At 37.4% G+C, this 18,602-nt stretch overlaps 1 protein-coding gene across 1 annotated transcript in view; it reads right to left on the bottom strand.

Moving 5' to 3' along the window:
* Window positions 1–18,602, bottom strand: part of LOC105499064 (SIM bHLH transcription factor 1) — an 81,298-nt gene that overhangs the window by 29,678 nt on the left and 33,018 nt on the right. The window contains exon 10 of the mRNA XM_011771480.3: window positions 6,750–6,918. Coding sequence (XP_011769782.2) covers window positions 6,750–6,918 — 169 coding nt within the window. The remainder of the gene's footprint in view (window positions 1–6,749; window positions 6,919–18,602) is intronic.

The raw sequence follows: 18,602 nt of genomic DNA, 5'->3' as shown, positions 1-18,602 counted from the left end.
CGAGACCCAGTTTAGAAAAACAGGATAGTGACAAATAAATTTGGGGGTATAAGGAAGTTAATTAATGGAGAATAGTATGAACAGAATGTGATTTCATAAAGCAATCATGGAGAAACCCTGTTTGGGAAAAGGGATGGATGGGCAGAAGCCAACAGTCCCTGGACACCACTGTCTGCCCCTTGCCTCAGTCATATGCCAAGAGAATAAAAGGGCAGAAATTGTGGCCTTGAGGCCCTATGATCAATGACATCTTATAATTCCTCTCTAACAGGTTAGCTTTGCCTGCCCAACTAGACCCTAGTCTCTTAAGAGTTCACCTGTATTACTTTACTGCACATCATAGTACTTAACTAAATGCAAGAGTTAGTAAAAACCAAACTACAGAGGCTTCACCCCACTGAGTAAAATGTTTTCTAAAATGTGAATCTGAGATTCATTTATGAAAACCATCTAAAAAGATTATAAAGGTCTACTCTAATAATCTCCTAAAATTTCAACTGGAGAAGAAGACTAATCTCAAATTTATCCATGGACAGGAAATACAAATGCACCTATCTAATATAAGACTTTCTATGAAAATAACCTGAATTTTTCTGGCAATATGCATTAAAAATTTTTGTTTTTAGTGGTCCAGGATTACATGTTTGGGTGTTACATATAAAACATGAAATGAAGGAATATCTATATCAATAGTGATCAAAGTGCTATGTATAAAGGGATAACTATGCTTAAAAAATTATTGACCCTTCTGATATCTGTGACTTAAAAAGTCAGTCTCTCAGCATAGTAGTCATTAATATATTTTTGAGATCAGAGAAAACCTTTGCAAAGGAAGAGTTTCTACCTTCACCAAAAGGAAGCCAGATTGCTGGCAATGAAAATTAAGAGATTTCTGTGGGATTATTTAAGGTAACAGATGTAGAATAAAATCTGCAAGTGTTACAATGTATCAGTAGCAAGTGATTAAATACTTTCAGATTTCAGAAGCATACAGTCTTCTGTATGCCCTGTTATTACTGAATTATATAGTGTATTGGTTATTACTGACTAGGGAAAAGGCAAGAGGAGGGCAGGATGATACAATAAAACAGGATGGCACGCACTGTCTGTAATAAATGTAACTATAAACATGCCAGTGAGAAGTTTAAAAGGAAACTCTGGAATGAGGAGGCAATTTATTCATGATTGACATGACTAAACCATGGCAAGATAACCTCCAACTGGTGTTAATGTAGCTATAACTAGTTTTATTAAAATAGACAGAAAATATTGTAGCAATGTCTAGCAGATAAAGTCTTTGAAATAAATTATATAAACTCAGTATTTCTAATTCAACAGAACTCTGAAAAATACATTGCTATTTTCATAAGCATAACAAATGTCATAACAATAAAATACAACTGTCATAATGGTAAGATTGCTACCATACAGCAGCACAGTAGCTATGGGCAGAATCTTTGGAAATTAACTGTAATATTTCTTACAATTTTTCCAAAACCATTCAAAACAATTTTATTTTGACCTCTCCTGTCCCCAGTAATACCTTGAGGTACAAAGATAACTGAGTCATTCATTAAGTGGTCATAATATAATCAAGTCTAACATCATTCCTAAGGGTATCTCATACCAGAAAGGGACCTAAAGTTTCATCTATTAATGGAGACAAACTGAGTGGTGGTTGACAGAGCAGTAGCAACATCATCTTGGACAAACACCACCACTTTAAGTTCCAGCTCCCTTTCTAGCCTCATGCAATTCAAGGAAATCACTTCTCTTCTAACTACAAGCAGACAGAAAGAGCAGACAGTAAAATAAGATAAGACAGCTCGGGCACAGAGGGAGGTGGTGGGGAAGTCTCTTGGGTAATGCCAAACTTTACCCTCATACAATGGGCCCCAGTAAAACGGTGGGCCTTAATAAGCACATTCCTTTTCCTTCAGGTTCACTAACATAAGGAAGCCAAAAGCCGACTCCGGAGGATGCCTGCAGCTGCATGAAGATGTATGGGAACAGACATACAACCCTCCCTCCCAGATAAGCACAACAAAGAGACACAGAAGCAGTCCCAGCCTCTAATAAACTCTCCCACCCTGAACCCTTAAAAACCCTTAGTCTGTAAGAGAGTGTGGCTCTGACCTAACTCAGCCAGAAGTCCCTCTCAGGTTCATTTTCTAAAATAAACCTGTCCTTGTTGACTGGCAAGCCACCTTGCATGTTTCTCTCCTCTTTCTTTAATTCTTACAGTGGTAGCAAATTACAATTTGTGCATGTCTTGAATATTTGTATAAGGGTGCCTACATAATTCCAAAACGCAGTATTACTGCCATTTGTTAGGTATCTGTTAGAAATCTAGATATGCCTGATACATACTAGTCAGAGCAAAAAGCCTAATGAATAATAGTGATAGAATCATTAAATCACCATTTATATAAGTAGCTAAAGAGGCACAAGACATTACCCTATGAGTCCAATTTTGCTTTTGCTCTGGAAACTGCCTCTTGAAAATTTTAATGTGAATTTGCATGCCAAAAATATGTAAATAAGTAAATAACAAAAAAGACTGTCACCTTATTTTTGAAAAAACGGACAGAAATATTTAAAATTAAATACAATTGAAAGTTTTATCATTCAGTCACAAAAAAAGGAATTTATTTTGCAGCTATCAATACAAAAAGGAGAATCTAATATGTGTATCAATAACTACTAAAAGTAAGCTTTAAAAGTATAATTTCCAACTAAATCCATAATGAATGATCAGAATATATTTATGACAAGAAAAGGTACAAGCAACAAAGGATAAAACATTTTATCCATTCTTCCTCTACAGTCCCTTTTATTTCAGGAGAGAACTTTAGTTTAGATCTTCATAGACTCACGTCAGACTATTAAAATTAGTCCCCTAAATAGTTTTCCTTGCTTCAATCACATTAATCCTCTCATTTCCTGTTCAAAACCTTTACTAGTTCTCCAAAAAACAAACTCTAAACTCTTTGGCCTAGCATATAGTTGGTACCACTCTATATTTCTAAATATATCACTTCTTCTTAGTGCTCATTAAAAGACACCAACCCTCCTCCACTCCACCCTCAGACCCAATCACATTAACAATTTATTCCTGCATTTCCTCATAATTCTAGGCTTCCTGAAGTCCCCTTTCCTTTCCCTTATGCCCATATGCCTGAGTTCTACCCTTGACTCCAGGTCTCCCACAACACCTTCCTCAGCCAGGCTAGAGTCCATATGGTTCATACCACCTGCAATGTCCTTTGTATATACCATCTCCTAGACAATACTTATTCTAGTATATAATTTATGACTTCATCTGTACTGCAAAACTTAAGGATATTTCTTTTACCACTTCTTTGTAGTCTAGCACTTTTTAATCCAACCCCTAACTCCCAACTATCATGATGACCAGAGAAGTATCTTTTTAATGCAGGTATTCAGCTAGCATCTGCTAAGTCAAAGACATGTAATAGCAATGATGCATGAAAATTAAAAGTGAATTATTCCTTAACAATATACAAACAATTTGGACCAGATAAGATTTTTGAGAAGCTAATTTTTAAAAATTCTGAGAATTTAAAATCCAAGATGGAGGACTTCTAAGTTGCTTCTTCCAACAGAAACGGTGATGAGTTTGCCCTGGACACCATAATTTTCCAGTGTGCCCCAGAGGAAACTCTCAGCCTATGAGAATTCACTGTAAATGCCTGCTTTCTTGTCTGTCTATACTAGCAAGGATAGCATGTTCCAATTCTGATCTCTAGGTTATCAACAACTCATGCAGGAGGAACTCAGTCAATGATTGATTTAGTACCATGATTATCTAAACACAATTAAAGAATAACCTTAACTAGGCACATAAATGTTAAGTAAACTTAATTTATGACTGTGCAATTTCAAGTGAGACATATGGTTGAAATTCTAAGGACTAGTTTATGTAAGTATTAACCACAATAACAAATACACAAACTTTAAGATAAATCCTATGTGGACATACGTGTGTGCATGTGCATTTCATAGAACATTTCTAGAAGAAAGAACAATTTTGGATAGAAAAAATGAAAAATGGGCACTTTGGGAGGCTGAGGCAGGAGGATGGCTTGAAGCCAGGAGTTCAAGACCTGCCTGGGCAACAAAGTGAGACTCCCATGTCTACAAAAAGTATTTAAAAATTTTAAAATTAATGGGCCACATTGTTGTGTGCCTGTAGTACCAGCTACTTAGAAAGCTGGTACTACAGGGAAGTATTGCTTGAGTTTAGGAGTTCGAGGCTGCAGTGGGCTAGGATCTTGCCACTGCACTCCAGCCTGGGCAAAAGACTGAGACCCAGTCTCCAAAAATAAATAAATAAATAAATAAGAAAATTTTCTACTTTCTACTCATCTGTGTTCCTTTTCTTTAAATCATAGAACGTGTATAACTTTCCAGTTAACTCCTTTCCGCCTACCCTTACCCCATGGAAAGGGTAAACTAATGGTAGTTAAAACATTTAGTATCCTGTTAGAGTGAACTAATAGAAATGTTAGCTGTTAAGAGCTGAGCATGAAAGAAAACATAGACTAGACAGTGAGGATTTGGGGGTCCAATAGGGAGATTTTATTTTTGTGGCTTAATTTCTATATAACAATGGACAAACTCCTTCTACTTAGTACCTCCTAATTTAAATTCTTCTTTCATCTATGTGTCCAACACATCTACATATTAAAGGAGAGAACTACCCAAAGCCATAATCCATCTTTCCAAGCAGTAAAAAGAAACCATAAAACTCTCTTCCCAAGGTACAAGAGAGCAATAAGAAAAGTTTCTCATTAGATGTTCCATAAAAAGAAGCAGCTCCTGGCCGAGTATGGTGGCTCACCTCTGTAATCCCAGCACTTTGGGAGGCCTAGGTGAGTAGATTGCCTGAGATCGGGAGTTTGAGACCAGCCTGGCCAGCATGGTGAAACCCCGTCTCTACTAAAAATACAAAAATTAGCCTGGCGTGGTAGCGGGTGCCTGTAATCCCAGCTACTTGGGAAGCTGAGGCAGAAGAATCGCTTGAACCCAGGAGGCGGAGGTTACAGTGAGCTAAGATCGTACCACTGCACTCCAATCTGGGCAATGGAGCAAGACTCCATCTCACAAAAAAGAAAAAAGAAAAAAAAGCTTCTTCTCTGCAGTGACTTTGACTAAAATGTAATGTTTTATAAATTAAGTGCTCAGTACTTATAATGGAAGTTGTACACTGAAAAACATCTGGGCATCACACATCTACTCTCTTTTCTTTTGCCAGAGTAAAGAAACGTGATCTTCTGTGGAAGACTTCAAACCATGTGACGTAAGTCTCTTAGAGGCAGAGACCATGTTGTGCTCATCTTCATACACCAAGCCACTAAAATAATCTAGCAAATAGCAGCCTCTTAGTGACCACTGGTTCAGTGAACAACATTTTCTCAAATAGTATACACTTATAGATATCAACAGAATAACATAACTCTGACAAATAAGAAAACAATAGTTTCTATACCTACTGGATTGTCATTTTTACTTACAAAACATATTTTAAAATAAATGACAAAGGTCAGCTTGATGAATAAGTGACTCAGAAACCAGTTTGGTTTTGTTTTTGTTTTTTCGAGATGGAGTCTCACCATCACCCATCCTGGAGTGCAATGGAGCGATCTCGGCTCACTGCAACCTTTGTCACCCAGGTTCAAGCCATTCTCCAATCTCAGCCTCCTGAGTAGCTGGGACTACAGGCACATGCCACTATGCCTTGCTAAGTTTTGTATTTTTAGCAGAGTCGGGGTTTCACCATGTTGGCTAGGCTGGTCTTGAACTCCTGACCTCAAGTGATCCCCCACCTCAACCTCCCAAAGTGCTGGGATTACAGGCATAAGCCACCATGCCCAGCCTCCAGTTTGGTTTTATACTAGCCCAGGAAGCATTTCCCGACCTACTCTAGTGAACTGCAGGAGGTTTGACATGATGCTATTAAAAGAGAAGGATGGAGGTGAGGTGGCCACAGGATATTGGGAACGGGTAATTCTCAGTCCTGTCCTACTTCCTTCAGGCCAGGAGAGCTGTGTACACACCTTGACATAGTCTAGTTTCTATGTCCGTGACTGAACAGAAAAATAATTTTTTTTTCTTTCAAGAACCAGGAATCCTATTTGTACCTTGCAATGTTTCTGGAATATCTCTCGGGGTCTCATCTTCTCTCCACCTTGCAAAGATAAGAAGAATTTGCTTTTCCTACCATTCCGGCCATCTGGAAGACCCTCTTTATTTCATTCCTTCTAGTAAATAGCCAGTCTGTGTTCAAATTGCATGGGAACATGCATCCTTGTTCCTTTGCCTTCCCCTTTTAATTTTCTTCTTCTTTAGTTCCTGTCCCAAGATTCATTTTTCTACATCGAGCTCTTGTTTCCTGTATTTTATTTTGCTGGCTACATCATTTCACTCACTGGGTGGGAGGGAAATTCAGGATCAATCTCCTCAAAATCACAAAGAAGTTATAGTTCTGACAACAACCAGACTCTCGTGACCTTTATATTAATGCAGTAAACCACAAATTTTCAAATTTTCAAATTTTTACTATCAGTTATTTTAAAAGGAGGCAGATAGTTTAGAGAACCTTGCAGATTTACAGAAGTTTTAGTTATTAAAACTAGATAATTCATTCCAAACAGTTTTAATACTTTCTCAACCTCAAGTTCAAACCATGTCACCAAAAGAAAGTTGCAAAACAGCAATGCACTTACCTGAGGGTATGGGGAAGTCCTGGATTTTGACTTTGAGCTGGAGAGCCGGGATTTGGCCCCCTTTCTGTTGTCAGTCATGGTGGGGGTGGAGCTGCTGGTATAGGAGAAGGCTGGTTTGGAGACTGAGATCTGATCCAGGGAGAGCTGCAGCCCTTTGTATTCTGTGTCTCTGCAGGGTGGAAGGACAAAGCCCTTAATCAGCCACCATAGGAAATGGATTCATGCATATTCTCATCAGGAATGATAGTAATCCATATTTGAAAAGAAGGCAAGCAAAAGTTAGCCCTATAACTAACTTCCACAAGCACCTGGATTATTCTAGCAAGGCCTAATATTTAACTAGTGTGCTGATAATAATGTATTTCTCATTATTTTTATTAGTTAAGTGGAAAATAAGCACATAATTCATATTTTCTGAACTTCTGTGAGCTCTTTGATGAGATATGAATTAAACAACCTACTCTACAGGTTTCTTATGTGGGGTGGTCATCTGATGCTACCAGATTATTGGTAGCATGTCTACCACCAATATAAGGAGAATGTCTGTCAGCTGTTCTAAGATCAATCATTCTGGTAAACATTCAAAGCATTCTTAAAGTTAGCTAACTAGTTTAAGCAGGATTATAAATAGTTAAAAATTCCTCTCAACAGGTTAATTCAGTTACTTTAGGTACATTTTACCACCGTTTTTTCCATTCCTTCCTTTATTCAATAAATATTTATTGAGTTCCTAATATACACCAGACTTTGTGCTACATAAGGATGTAAGAATAAATAAGATACCTATAAACCCTGCCCTTGTGTGGATTATAATACACTGGGGAGAAGAAACAGTAAACAAATAAACATACATAATAACTGCAGACTGTGGTATGAAGCTTATCTTAGGAAGCTCATTTCAAAGGTATACTTGAGATATCTAGGGGCCGAAGATGACAGCCTTGGCCTGCCCATAGATACAACCTCTGCTGGCTTCTAGACAGCAGTGAATCTCATTGGACTCCTCAGTTTTCATAAGAGGACATTAACCCTTTCCACTGGCAGCCAAAATAAAATGTTTTAGAGAGTCTTCTTTATGAAGACTCATGGGAGAATTTTCTCTCAGGTTCCGGAACTCACTGGGCTGCCCCTGGGTAATTGATTTATTTTGATCTCATGAAACTGTGAATCATATAGCTCATCAAGTTTCCCTCTTTGCACTAAAAGTCAAAAGTCCCCAAGCCCTGAGTCTGATTTGTAATCACTTCTAGCAAGTGTACAAAGTCCTCATGCCATGCATTTTGTGCAACACACTCCACTGGCTTCTCTTATTTTTCTTATTTTTCACTTTCTCTGATTCTCTAATGGGTTTGCCTTTTAAAATTTTTTACATGCATTTTTAATTGTCTTTGGATTGAGAAGCATATAAAACCTGATTTTTTTTTTTTTTTTTTTTTTTTTTAAGACAGAGTCTCACTCTGTCACCCAGGCTGGAGTGCAGTGGCGCAATCTCAGTTCACTGCAGATTCCACCTCTTGGGTTCAAGCGATTTTCTTGTCTCAGCCCCCCAAGTAGCTGGGATTACAGGCAGCCACCACAATGCCTGCCTAATTTTTGTATTTTTAGTAGAGACAGGGTTTTGCCATGTTGGCCAGACTGGTCTCGAACTTCTGACCTCAGGTGATCCACCCACCTTGGCCTCCCAAAGTGCTGAGATCACAGGCGTAGGCCACTGCACCCAGCCTAAAACCCAATAAATTAATAAAATCATATATGTAAAAGTGACCAGCACATTCAGTTATCAGCAAATATCCAGTGATCAGCAAATATTCAGTTATCTTCTTTTCTTTGACCCTATTGGTTCTTCTATAGCAAGATCAGGCAAAAGCAAAAGTATAATTCAGTACTTGAAAATTGCTAATAGAGTAGATTTAAAATATTTTCACCACACAAACACACACACACACACACACACACACACACACACACACACAGACATAATGATGAGTATGTGAGGTAATGCACATGTTAGTTTGATTTAGATTTTCCACAGTGTATACATACATCAAAACATCACGTTGTACATCACAGATATACATTTTTTACTTGTCAATTTAAAATGGATAAAATATAATTCAGACAAGGAGACTCTTAAGTGAGTAAGAATAGAAACCAGCTAAAACAGCTCCAACCATATCACTGCCACAAAACACAGGGAAGTGATGTATATCAGCAAATTACAATGGCTTCCTATCAAATAATCTATCCACTCAATGCAAGCTTTCTTTAAAAAAAAAAATGTTCTTCTACATAAACAGTAAAAATTTAGAAAGTGAACCTGCAATTTGTCTTTCAGGCCTGGGAAGTCCTATCCCATCACTGGTCTGCTTTTCAGCTCTAATCAACTCCTTTTAAGGACCATATAGACTCTGAGCACTCTGTCAGAAATGGAATAACTTTCAAAATGCTGCTCCCATTTGCTTTTTTGAAAATATTTCAAAATTTTCCTTCATCTACCCCTTACTTCATTCAAACAGTTGTCCCTAAATTGACTTTAAACTCTCTTGGTTCTTCTTAACCTATAAAACTCTTCTTAACTCCCACTTGCCTCTATGAAGCCCTTCCTGACTGCTAAAGCTATTTATTCAATCCATATTTACTGAGTGTCTTTTCTGTATGGGGACCTGTTCTGGGGACAGGGAGACATCAATGAACACAAGAACTAAGTTCCTACCCCTCATGAAGAAGGTACCTGAGTATTGTGGGGAAGGAAGCAAGAACTATCCTTTTCCACCTCTAGCCTTACTTTTCAAGTGATTATGTCTTGTCTTTCTCAGCGGATTCTAAGTCCCTAGAGGACAAGAGTTAAGAGATATTTTATTATATTCCAATGACCATTTGCACAGTATTTCACATAGAAGAAAGAGGAAGACGATAACAAGGATGAAACTAAGAAAGATTGTTTTCCCCAGTGACTACTAATAACTTGCAACCCAATATCCTTTCTGCACGATAAAAAACTCAGATGGGCTATGAGTCCTCTGACCTACCTGCCATTAGACATCAGTGAGCCAAGTTAACTGGACTCTAACAGGAGGTAGAGCCTCCACCCTTGGGCATTTCCTGTGTCAAATGCACTTCCGTTCATTGGACAATAGTCCAGTAGACATTTAGTTTCTGCTGGACAGGATCTAGACAGACAATAAGAATTGTGCACCCATGAAAGTTTGGCCAAATAACTTGGTAAACTCATTCCTAGTGCTGCATCTCAGCCCAGGGGTTTTATGGCTATAAGCAGGGAATAAGCAAGGATTTATTTTTCTCTTGCACACATTCAGATCCCACCCCCGCCCAGGGTATGCATCTCACTGTTGAAAAAGTCTTACCAAAATTTTTGCATGACTTCTAATAACAGAAATACTTCAAATTAAGTAGGTTTAAATAACATGTAAAACCAAGACATAGTTTAAAATTTCACATATTCACATGAAAACTCTAAAAAAATAAGAAGAGTTATACAAATACTCTTGATAAATTAAACAAATATTAATGCTTTGGTACACATCAAAAATACAAAAATAATCCACCAAAATGTAACGGAAGACCATGATGGCAGGTTGATCAGTGGTTTAAGCTAACCTCTGCCTCTATGTATAGGCCTCAATTTCTTTCTTGTAACTCATACGGATTTGGTGAATTTTTTTATTTTGTTCTGTTTTGTTTTGTTTGAGACAGGGTCTTGCTCTCTCACCCAAGTTGGAGTGCAGTGGTGCAACCTTGGCTCACTGCAGCCTCAACCTCCCTGGCTCAAGTGATCCTCCCATCTCAGCCTCCCAAGTAGCTGGGACTATAGGCATGCACCACCATGCTCAACTGATTTTTTTATTTTTTTATTTTTGATAAACACGAGATCTCTCTGTGTTGCCCAGGTTGGTCTCATACTCCCAGGCTCAAGTGATCCTACTTGCCTTGGCCTCCCAAAGTACTGGGATTACAGGGGTGAGCCACCATGACTAGCCTTGGATTTGGTGAAGTTTAGATGAAATATTCTATGAAAAACTCATAGCACAGTGCCTAGAACATAGTAAATGCTCAATAAATAGCATTATATCTTACCTTCCAAACTGTGTGACAAGTTTTGGCACCTGCTATCCCCAGAACAATAGTTTCACTTTGGTAATGATTACAATAAATTTCGTTATAAAAACCTTTTGCTGTATTTCATTCCTTTCTATCCCTGATATGGTTTAGCTGTGTCCCCACCCAAATCTCAACTTGAATTGCATATCAGGGACCCAGGGGGAAGTAATTGAATCATGGGGGCCAGTCTTTCCCGTGCTATTCTTGTGATAGTGAGTAAGTCTCACAAGATCTGATGGGTTGATCAGGGGTTTCTGCTTTTGCTTTTTCCTCATTTTCTCTTGCCACTGCCATGCAAGAAGTTCCTTTTACCTCCCGCCATGATTCTGAGGCCTCCCCAGGCATGTGGGACTGTAAGTCCAATTAAACCTCTTTTTTTTTCCCAGTCTTGGGCATGTCTTTATCAGCAGTGTGAAAACAGACTAATACAATCCTAGACCATTTTAATTTACTCTGTTACTTTTTGGCCTCTAAAATCTATTGCAGTATGGCCAGAATACTTTTTAAGGTAAATTCTTTATTGCTAAGTCAGCAAATGGGGACCTTATGGCAACACAGTCACTCTGAGAGGAATTTGGCCTTCCTGCCTCTCTGTTCAAAACTCCAACAGCTCAAAAGATGTGCTAGGATGGAAAGCACAATAAAAAATACCCACTTAAAGCCATTTCAAGTACGGTTGATGTGCTGCCAAGAGCAGCTCTGAATGGCAGATTCACTAAGAACAAAGCATTTGTTTTACTTTTAGAATTCTATTAAATTGAGCGTTTCACTTGTATAGCTTAAAGGGCTAAATGCTGATGGAAATCACATTATGAGCTCCATTTTCTTCCTCCTAACCCAGACACAAATTGTCTGGCCCTACCCTCTTCCTTTCATTTCGTGAGGCACTTTCTGGTATCGCATATGTCCTCAAAGTTACATGCATGCTCAGTAGAATCATATATTTAATGCTTCCTCATGGAGTGGAACAAAGTAAAATACTCAGCTGCACAGAACTTAGACTCTTAAATCAGTGTGGTAAGAAATTTGACTTATCCAATTTTCTAAATGAAGGACAGCACTGCTCTCCTTCTAAAGTTTTCTTGAAAAGTGCCACACAGACCCTGTTTGGGGCTCCATGAGGTAACTTTCTCAAGGGCAGTATATGCTGTTCTCTCAGACGTGATTGGCATATGGAAAGGAACTGTGGCACATGCATTTGACATATCCTTCAAAAGTCTACTGAGGAAAATTTACACTTTTTTCTCCCTTCAATGATTTCTAGAGAGCTCCAGACGTCTTCAGGTGCCTCAGCTCTGAAAGCAATCTGAAATGGGAAATTTGCAATCACTAGGACTTGCAGCTTGTCAATCTCACCCATATTTGCACAGACCAAAGTAATCCTCTTATTCCATTACAGGCAGTCAGAAATCATTCAATTTGCAGAATTAACCATCTGAGTCTACTTTAAACTTTATAATAGTCATGTACATATTTGAAATAACTCAAATTCCAATAGAGAAAATGGGGCCATTTTGTATCTTTGGGCTTCCTCAGCCTTCCCTTAAGCAATACACCGTGACCACTCATGAGGCAAATGCCAACATGCCATATGGGAAGCTCAGCGTGACACCCTTGGAAAGCCAATAGAAGGTGTCTTTGCCACAAAAACTGCATTGTCAGATTTAGAGAAATGCATTCACATTATTTCTATCATTTCAACTGGGAGAATAGCCTCCATAATACCAGTAGCCAAACTAATTTATAAAGAAATTTGGAGCTATTTACAATTTCAAGTGAGTTTGAATGAGTGTACAGAGAAAGCAATGAACAGTATTTCATCAGTTCTTTTTGATTCAAGATTATTTGCAATAACTTTTCTCTTCCACCCCACCATATTCCACTTTCATTTTAGACAACTTTATTTTTGCTTCTGTCATGTCAATTTGGAGTTGGCTGGCCAATCTGGAGCTTCTTTGTTGGCTTTATGTTATGTGGCAATTCTTAAAAGAGGTTGCCAGATTTCCCGATTGAGCTTTTTTTTTTTAAAACAGCTGAAGGTGATCAAATTACCAAGGAAAACGTGGAAACAAAGACGTACAATTGATTTGGCTCCAAAGGCGCTGATTGAAATAAGCAGAGGATTGCATTAAACCGTGATCGGATTAGGTGGGAATGACTGTGCCTTACACTAAACTTTTTAATTGGATTCTAGAGTCACTGTTACACGAAGTGCATGACCTTCTTTATATTCTGGCAGAGTTACCGCCTGGCCACTGGGTAAACCTCTGCAGCAGAGAGACCTACTTTATGTTTCATTTTCAAGCTCCCATGGAGCCCAGCAGAGAGAGCTGACAAGAAGGAATACTGCGAGGGGCTCACAGACTAAGACAATCTGCTGGGAAATTAGGCTAAGGCGCCCTTGGAAATTGTAATAGTCTCATACTAATAAGTGGATTTATGTTTGCTCCTTGTAGTTTTCTCCATTTGATCTGGTGATTTTAATAGTTGTCCCAAAGTCTTTGGTTTTACATAAACATACATTGCCTCTGCCTAGAAACCATCTTTCTTCTCCACTTTGAAGGTTTCATCCAACATGCTATGGAGTGGATGGCATCACAAGGGTAAGGAATGGTTCAGACACAAAGTTTGCTATCACATTGTAATTTCAAGACGGAAAGACATGAGTGTAATCAACAGGCAAACAATAACAACCAAAAAGTAAGGCAAAAAAAAATTGTGAAATGTTGATAAGATGTGCCAAAGTCAACCAGCCTCATAACAGAGATTGTTTAATACCTTCATACCAACCCATGGAACAAGTGGAAATATAGCTAAATCCAGATCTGCCATCACACTACATCTAAATTTGTTCCCTCACCCCTCCAGGCCACGGCGATTTCTCCCAGCTCCTTCCTCTGAGTTCCTATACCATTCACTGCCTCAACCACTCAACTGGCATTTCTAATGTTCTGTCTTACAGTGTGGTGGCTTCATATCTTGATAACCTCCTTCTAAATTCCTTCTTATAACAGCCTTTATTTACTGTCTAGACAGTATCTCACATAGAACAGACGCTCACTTGCAAGTGATTAACAAAATAATTATCTTTTAATAAACTTTTGCTCATCTCAAATCCAAATGAATAAAAATTCAAATACTGGTAAATATTTTTATGTAAATGAGAAAGAGATATCTACTAAGTAAGTGAGTTTATGTGAGAGATTCTTAAATTCTCAGATTATAATTAATAATGATCATTCTGAAGTTCTGTAAGGTCTTAAATTTTAAAAAAGCAAATCATGTTTTACTGTTATGCACATTAATAAAATGTACTTATTTTATGAAATTATAATTCAGGCTCAGCATATGTGATACTTAGCCAAATTGGAATTTTAAATTAATTTCATCCTCAGGCATTTATTTGGACTATTACAATTGTATTGAAGGAATTAGAAAGATAGTGTTTTAGACGCCCAGAGAAATAACTTCTGCAAATCAACAAGAAATACAATATATCTGCAGTAGAAAAATAAGAAAAAATATATGAACAATGCACAAATTGCTGAGAAACATTTTGTAAAGGTTTAACCTCACGAGTAAAATGAATTAAAGCAGCTAATGGGTGCCATTTTTGCTTTCAAATTAGCAAAAAATTTTAAATGACAATAAATCCAAATGAAGATAAGGTGAAATAAATGGACATTCTTATATACTACTAGTAAGACAGTAAACTGGTAGTGTTTATCAAGAGTTTTAAGAATGTTCATACCTTAAATTCAGCACACTAGTGTCCCCTCATCCAAGGGAGTACATTCTAAGACCCCTAGTGGGTGCCTGAAATCATGGATAGTGCCAAACCCTATACATACATTATAGGAAATGTATGTATAGGAAAACACACACACTTTATTATATACCTATAATAAAGTTTAATTTTAAAACAGGGTATAATAAGAGATTAACAATAATAATTGGTAATAAAATAGAACAATTATAACTACATGCTGTAATTGTATGTAAACATGCTCTTTTTCCCTCTCTCTTAAAATTGCATTGCACTCACTTATTGTTGGACTACAGTTGACCTCATATTACTGAAATCACAGAAAGCAAAACTGTGGATAAGGGGGAACTATGGTAATTCCACCTCTGGGAATATATCTTATAAAAATAATTAGAGATAAGTATCAAGAATTTGTATACAGGGCAGGGCGCAGTAGCTCATGCCTGTAATCCCAGCACTTTGGGAGGCCAAGGCGTGTGGATCATTTGAGGTCAGGAGTTTGAGAACAACTTGGTCAACATGGTGAAACCCCATCTCTACAAAAAATACAAAAAATTAGCCCGGCATGGTGGTATATGCCTGTAGTCCCAGCTACTCGAGAGGCTGAGGCAGGAGAATCGCTTGAACCCAGAGGCAGAGATTGCGGTGAGCCGAGTGCACCACTGCACTCCAGCCTGAGGGACAGAGTGAGACTCCGTCTCAAAATAAAAGGAAAAGAAACTGTATACAAATGTGTTTATCACAGCATAATCTCTTAAGTTTAATTATAAATAATGAAATAAGAAGAACCAACAATAATAGAATTACTAAATTATGATATATCCTTGTGATAAAATATTATGCAGTTATTAAATATTTTTACTCTAATGACATAAAATATACATAATAAAGTAAAAAATTATCTCTCTTTGACATGTACTCTATATGCATATTGAGAGATAATAAACTAAAATATTTAGTTGATACTCGAAAATGGATTAAAGATGTCTTTCATCTTCTCTTTAAACATCTCTGCATTACCCTAATTTTTTCTCTAGTATGTATGACTTTTACAATCAGAAAAATATTTCTTTTAAAAAAATACTAATTGAGGCAAATTTCAGGTACTTTTCATTTCATATTAAAACTTTCTTTACATTTCCAGAATTTCTTCTTTGTGTATATTAAATTACAAAAGAGAAAGCATTAGTAAATTCCTTTTCCTCAAGGTTCAGCTCCTCAGGTATGCCATCTGTAATTTTAAAATATCCACATGCTGTCTCAGTGCCTGCATGTTTCACTTACTTTCTGATCTGTTTTCCACCCTTCCTACCTTATAGAATTATCTGTCTCTGAAGGCTTTCATGTGAGCTATATGACTTTCTGTTTCCTTCTTAGGATAATATAATCTAAATTATTACCACAATTGAAAAAAAAATAAAGTATTGTCATGAACTTTCTTAAAACAATTTAGTTTCATGTGGCTTATAAATGGTACATTTGTCATTGTTCAAATGAAGTAAACCCTAATGTGGGGGCCACATTTTTTGTTCTAAGGAACTTTATTCTGCTAAGAAATTCATTCCGTATTTAGCTACTAAAGTTTAAATATATTTGTGAATCCTTCAGGTTGAAGTTCTACATTCTATTGACCTTATATTTTTTCTGTTTCTTATTTTCTTGGAGGCTGGAAGAGAGTGTTGGTCTTTAAAAGTTATATCTGAATAAACACAAAATATGCTGCCTCTTTCAAATGAGGCATATATTTAAAATTGTCAGTCTCTTCTTCCACAATCTAAACCCCTAATTGTAGCCCAGTTCTAGAAAAGAATCAAATATAAAGAAAAAGTAATATTAATATCATATTAATATCAATCACATTTGTATTACTTCTTTTATTTTCAAAAACTAGGAAATAAAATACACATGTTATTCTGGCCCCCTCTTTTCCATTATTTCCCACCTCCCCACCCTCTGTGTCCATCCCCCTCACCAGACCCTTCACTGTCATTTATTAAGCTAATGTCTTTCAAGTGTACCTCCCCTTTAGAAGTCTTCCAATACCTAAAAAAGATAAGCAATGGAAGATCCCATTACTGAACATCTTACATAAGGTTCTATTATCACAGAAACAGCTTTCCTACCTAGTTCTTAGCAAAACTGATTCCTAAACCCTAAAAGTATCCTCTGGTGGAGGGGTGAAAAGAGCATACCTCCTGTTTTCAGCTCCACACAAACTCCAGGAACAAAAAAAGTTACCTGTAATCATAAAATAATTTTCCACGACACTGGGAAATTTAGACCCCATACCCAAGGCCACAGAGTCTCCAAATTCCCCACAGGATCTCACATGGGGAGACCCCATAAGGCCAAACCTCACAGCAGGTTGGAAGCTCTGCCCTTTTCTGTACAACACAAAGACACTGGCATTTCTGTAGATTATAGAAAAGTAGAGCCTCAGATTCTGAACTCCCCAGAAAATGACACCACAAAAAATGATGGCATGATGCAATGTTTTCAAATGCACAAATCTTCATTTGTTTAAATTAAATATTTTAAAATATGTCCTATAACATTTATTCTTGATTAAACCTCTTCTAGATAGTTAATCATTAATGGTTTCTTTACAGTTGCTGTGCAAACAGTTCATTCATACCTATGACATATGAAATCTCATAGACATGTTCTTTAATTGGATTCATTTATTTCTAATCTCCTTAAAGCCCTTACTACTGTAATGCTTGGCTAAATATACATCAAACTCTATTATTTAAATGACTAAAATAAATTTGAGATTTATTTTATGAATAAAAATCCACAATTCAACAAATGTCCTACCATTATTAGTAGTATTATTCTGTGCTTCAGTATTCAGACATTATTTTAAATTGCCTGGTAGATAAGTTGCCTTTAAACAAAATAAGTTCTGAGTAGTTGCTAGGGATTTCAGATTGCCCACTAAAATACCAAAATTTTCATTGTCTCTACACCTGAAGTCAGAGAACTTGCATACTACTATACAGAATACATAGTTATCAACAGAGCCCATTACCAAAGACAGAATAGGCAGCAGCAGCCAGTTTTTATGATTTATAGAGTTTGAGAAAGTTCCCTGGCCATGATGAAGATGTCTCAATAGTGGTCTAATAGCTGATGCTTAAAATTCATTTATTCATATTTTAATCTATTTGTCTTAAGCCGATGGCCCAGAAAGAGATAATAGTAGGGCTGGATGAGTGATGACTCATTCATTGGCCAAAGTGGGAGGACTGCTTGAGGCCGGGAGTTCAAGAACAGCCTGGACAACATAGCAAGACCCCATCTCTACAAAAGATAAAAAACAATTAGCCAGGCACAGTGGTGCACATCTGTAATCCTAGCTACATGAGAGGTTGAGGCAGGAGGATTGCTGGAGCCCAGCATTTTGAGGCTGCAGTGAGCCATGATCATGCCACTGCACTCCAGCCTGGGTGACAGAGTAACACCCTATCTCTAAAAACGAGAGAGAGAGAGATAATAGTGTATGCCTCATTTGTTATCATTTATTGTTTAGTTTATCAGCTACTTTCCTGAAAGCAGTAGTTCTAAAACTTCAGCACGCCTCAGAAGCACTTGAAGAGTGTGTTAACACGCCTCAGAAACAGCTTGCTGGGCTGTTTCCCTTAGAGTTTCTCATTTGTAGGTCTGCGGTTGAGCCCAATGATTTGCATTTTTAACAAGCCACTGGATGGTTCTGATGCTGCAATCAGGGGCCATACTTTGAGAACTAAAGCAGTTGTTATCTGAGTTGTTGTTGTTGTTATTGTTTTAAATGAAAGGAATCAGATGAAAGGAGACCACAGAGAAGATAAGAAACCACTGAAAAGGGAGGGTTCCAAAGACAAAATTCAAGCTTCACACTTTCCCCAAGGCATACCTCACTGGATATCTTTCAATGAAGTACTCCCACCCCTACTCCCAACTGCCTGTTTCCTCTTAACCTCCTTTTG

This window comes from Macaca nemestrina, chromosome 5 (assembly GCF_043159975.1).
Source record: "Macaca nemestrina isolate mMacNem1 chromosome 5, mMacNem.hap1, whole genome shotgun sequence".
Classification (NCBI taxonomy): domain Eukaryota; kingdom Metazoa; phylum Chordata; class Mammalia; order Primates; family Cercopithecidae; genus Macaca; species Macaca nemestrina.
Note: the sequence above shows the minus strand (reverse complement) of the source record. Positions and strands in the feature narration are given on the sequence as shown.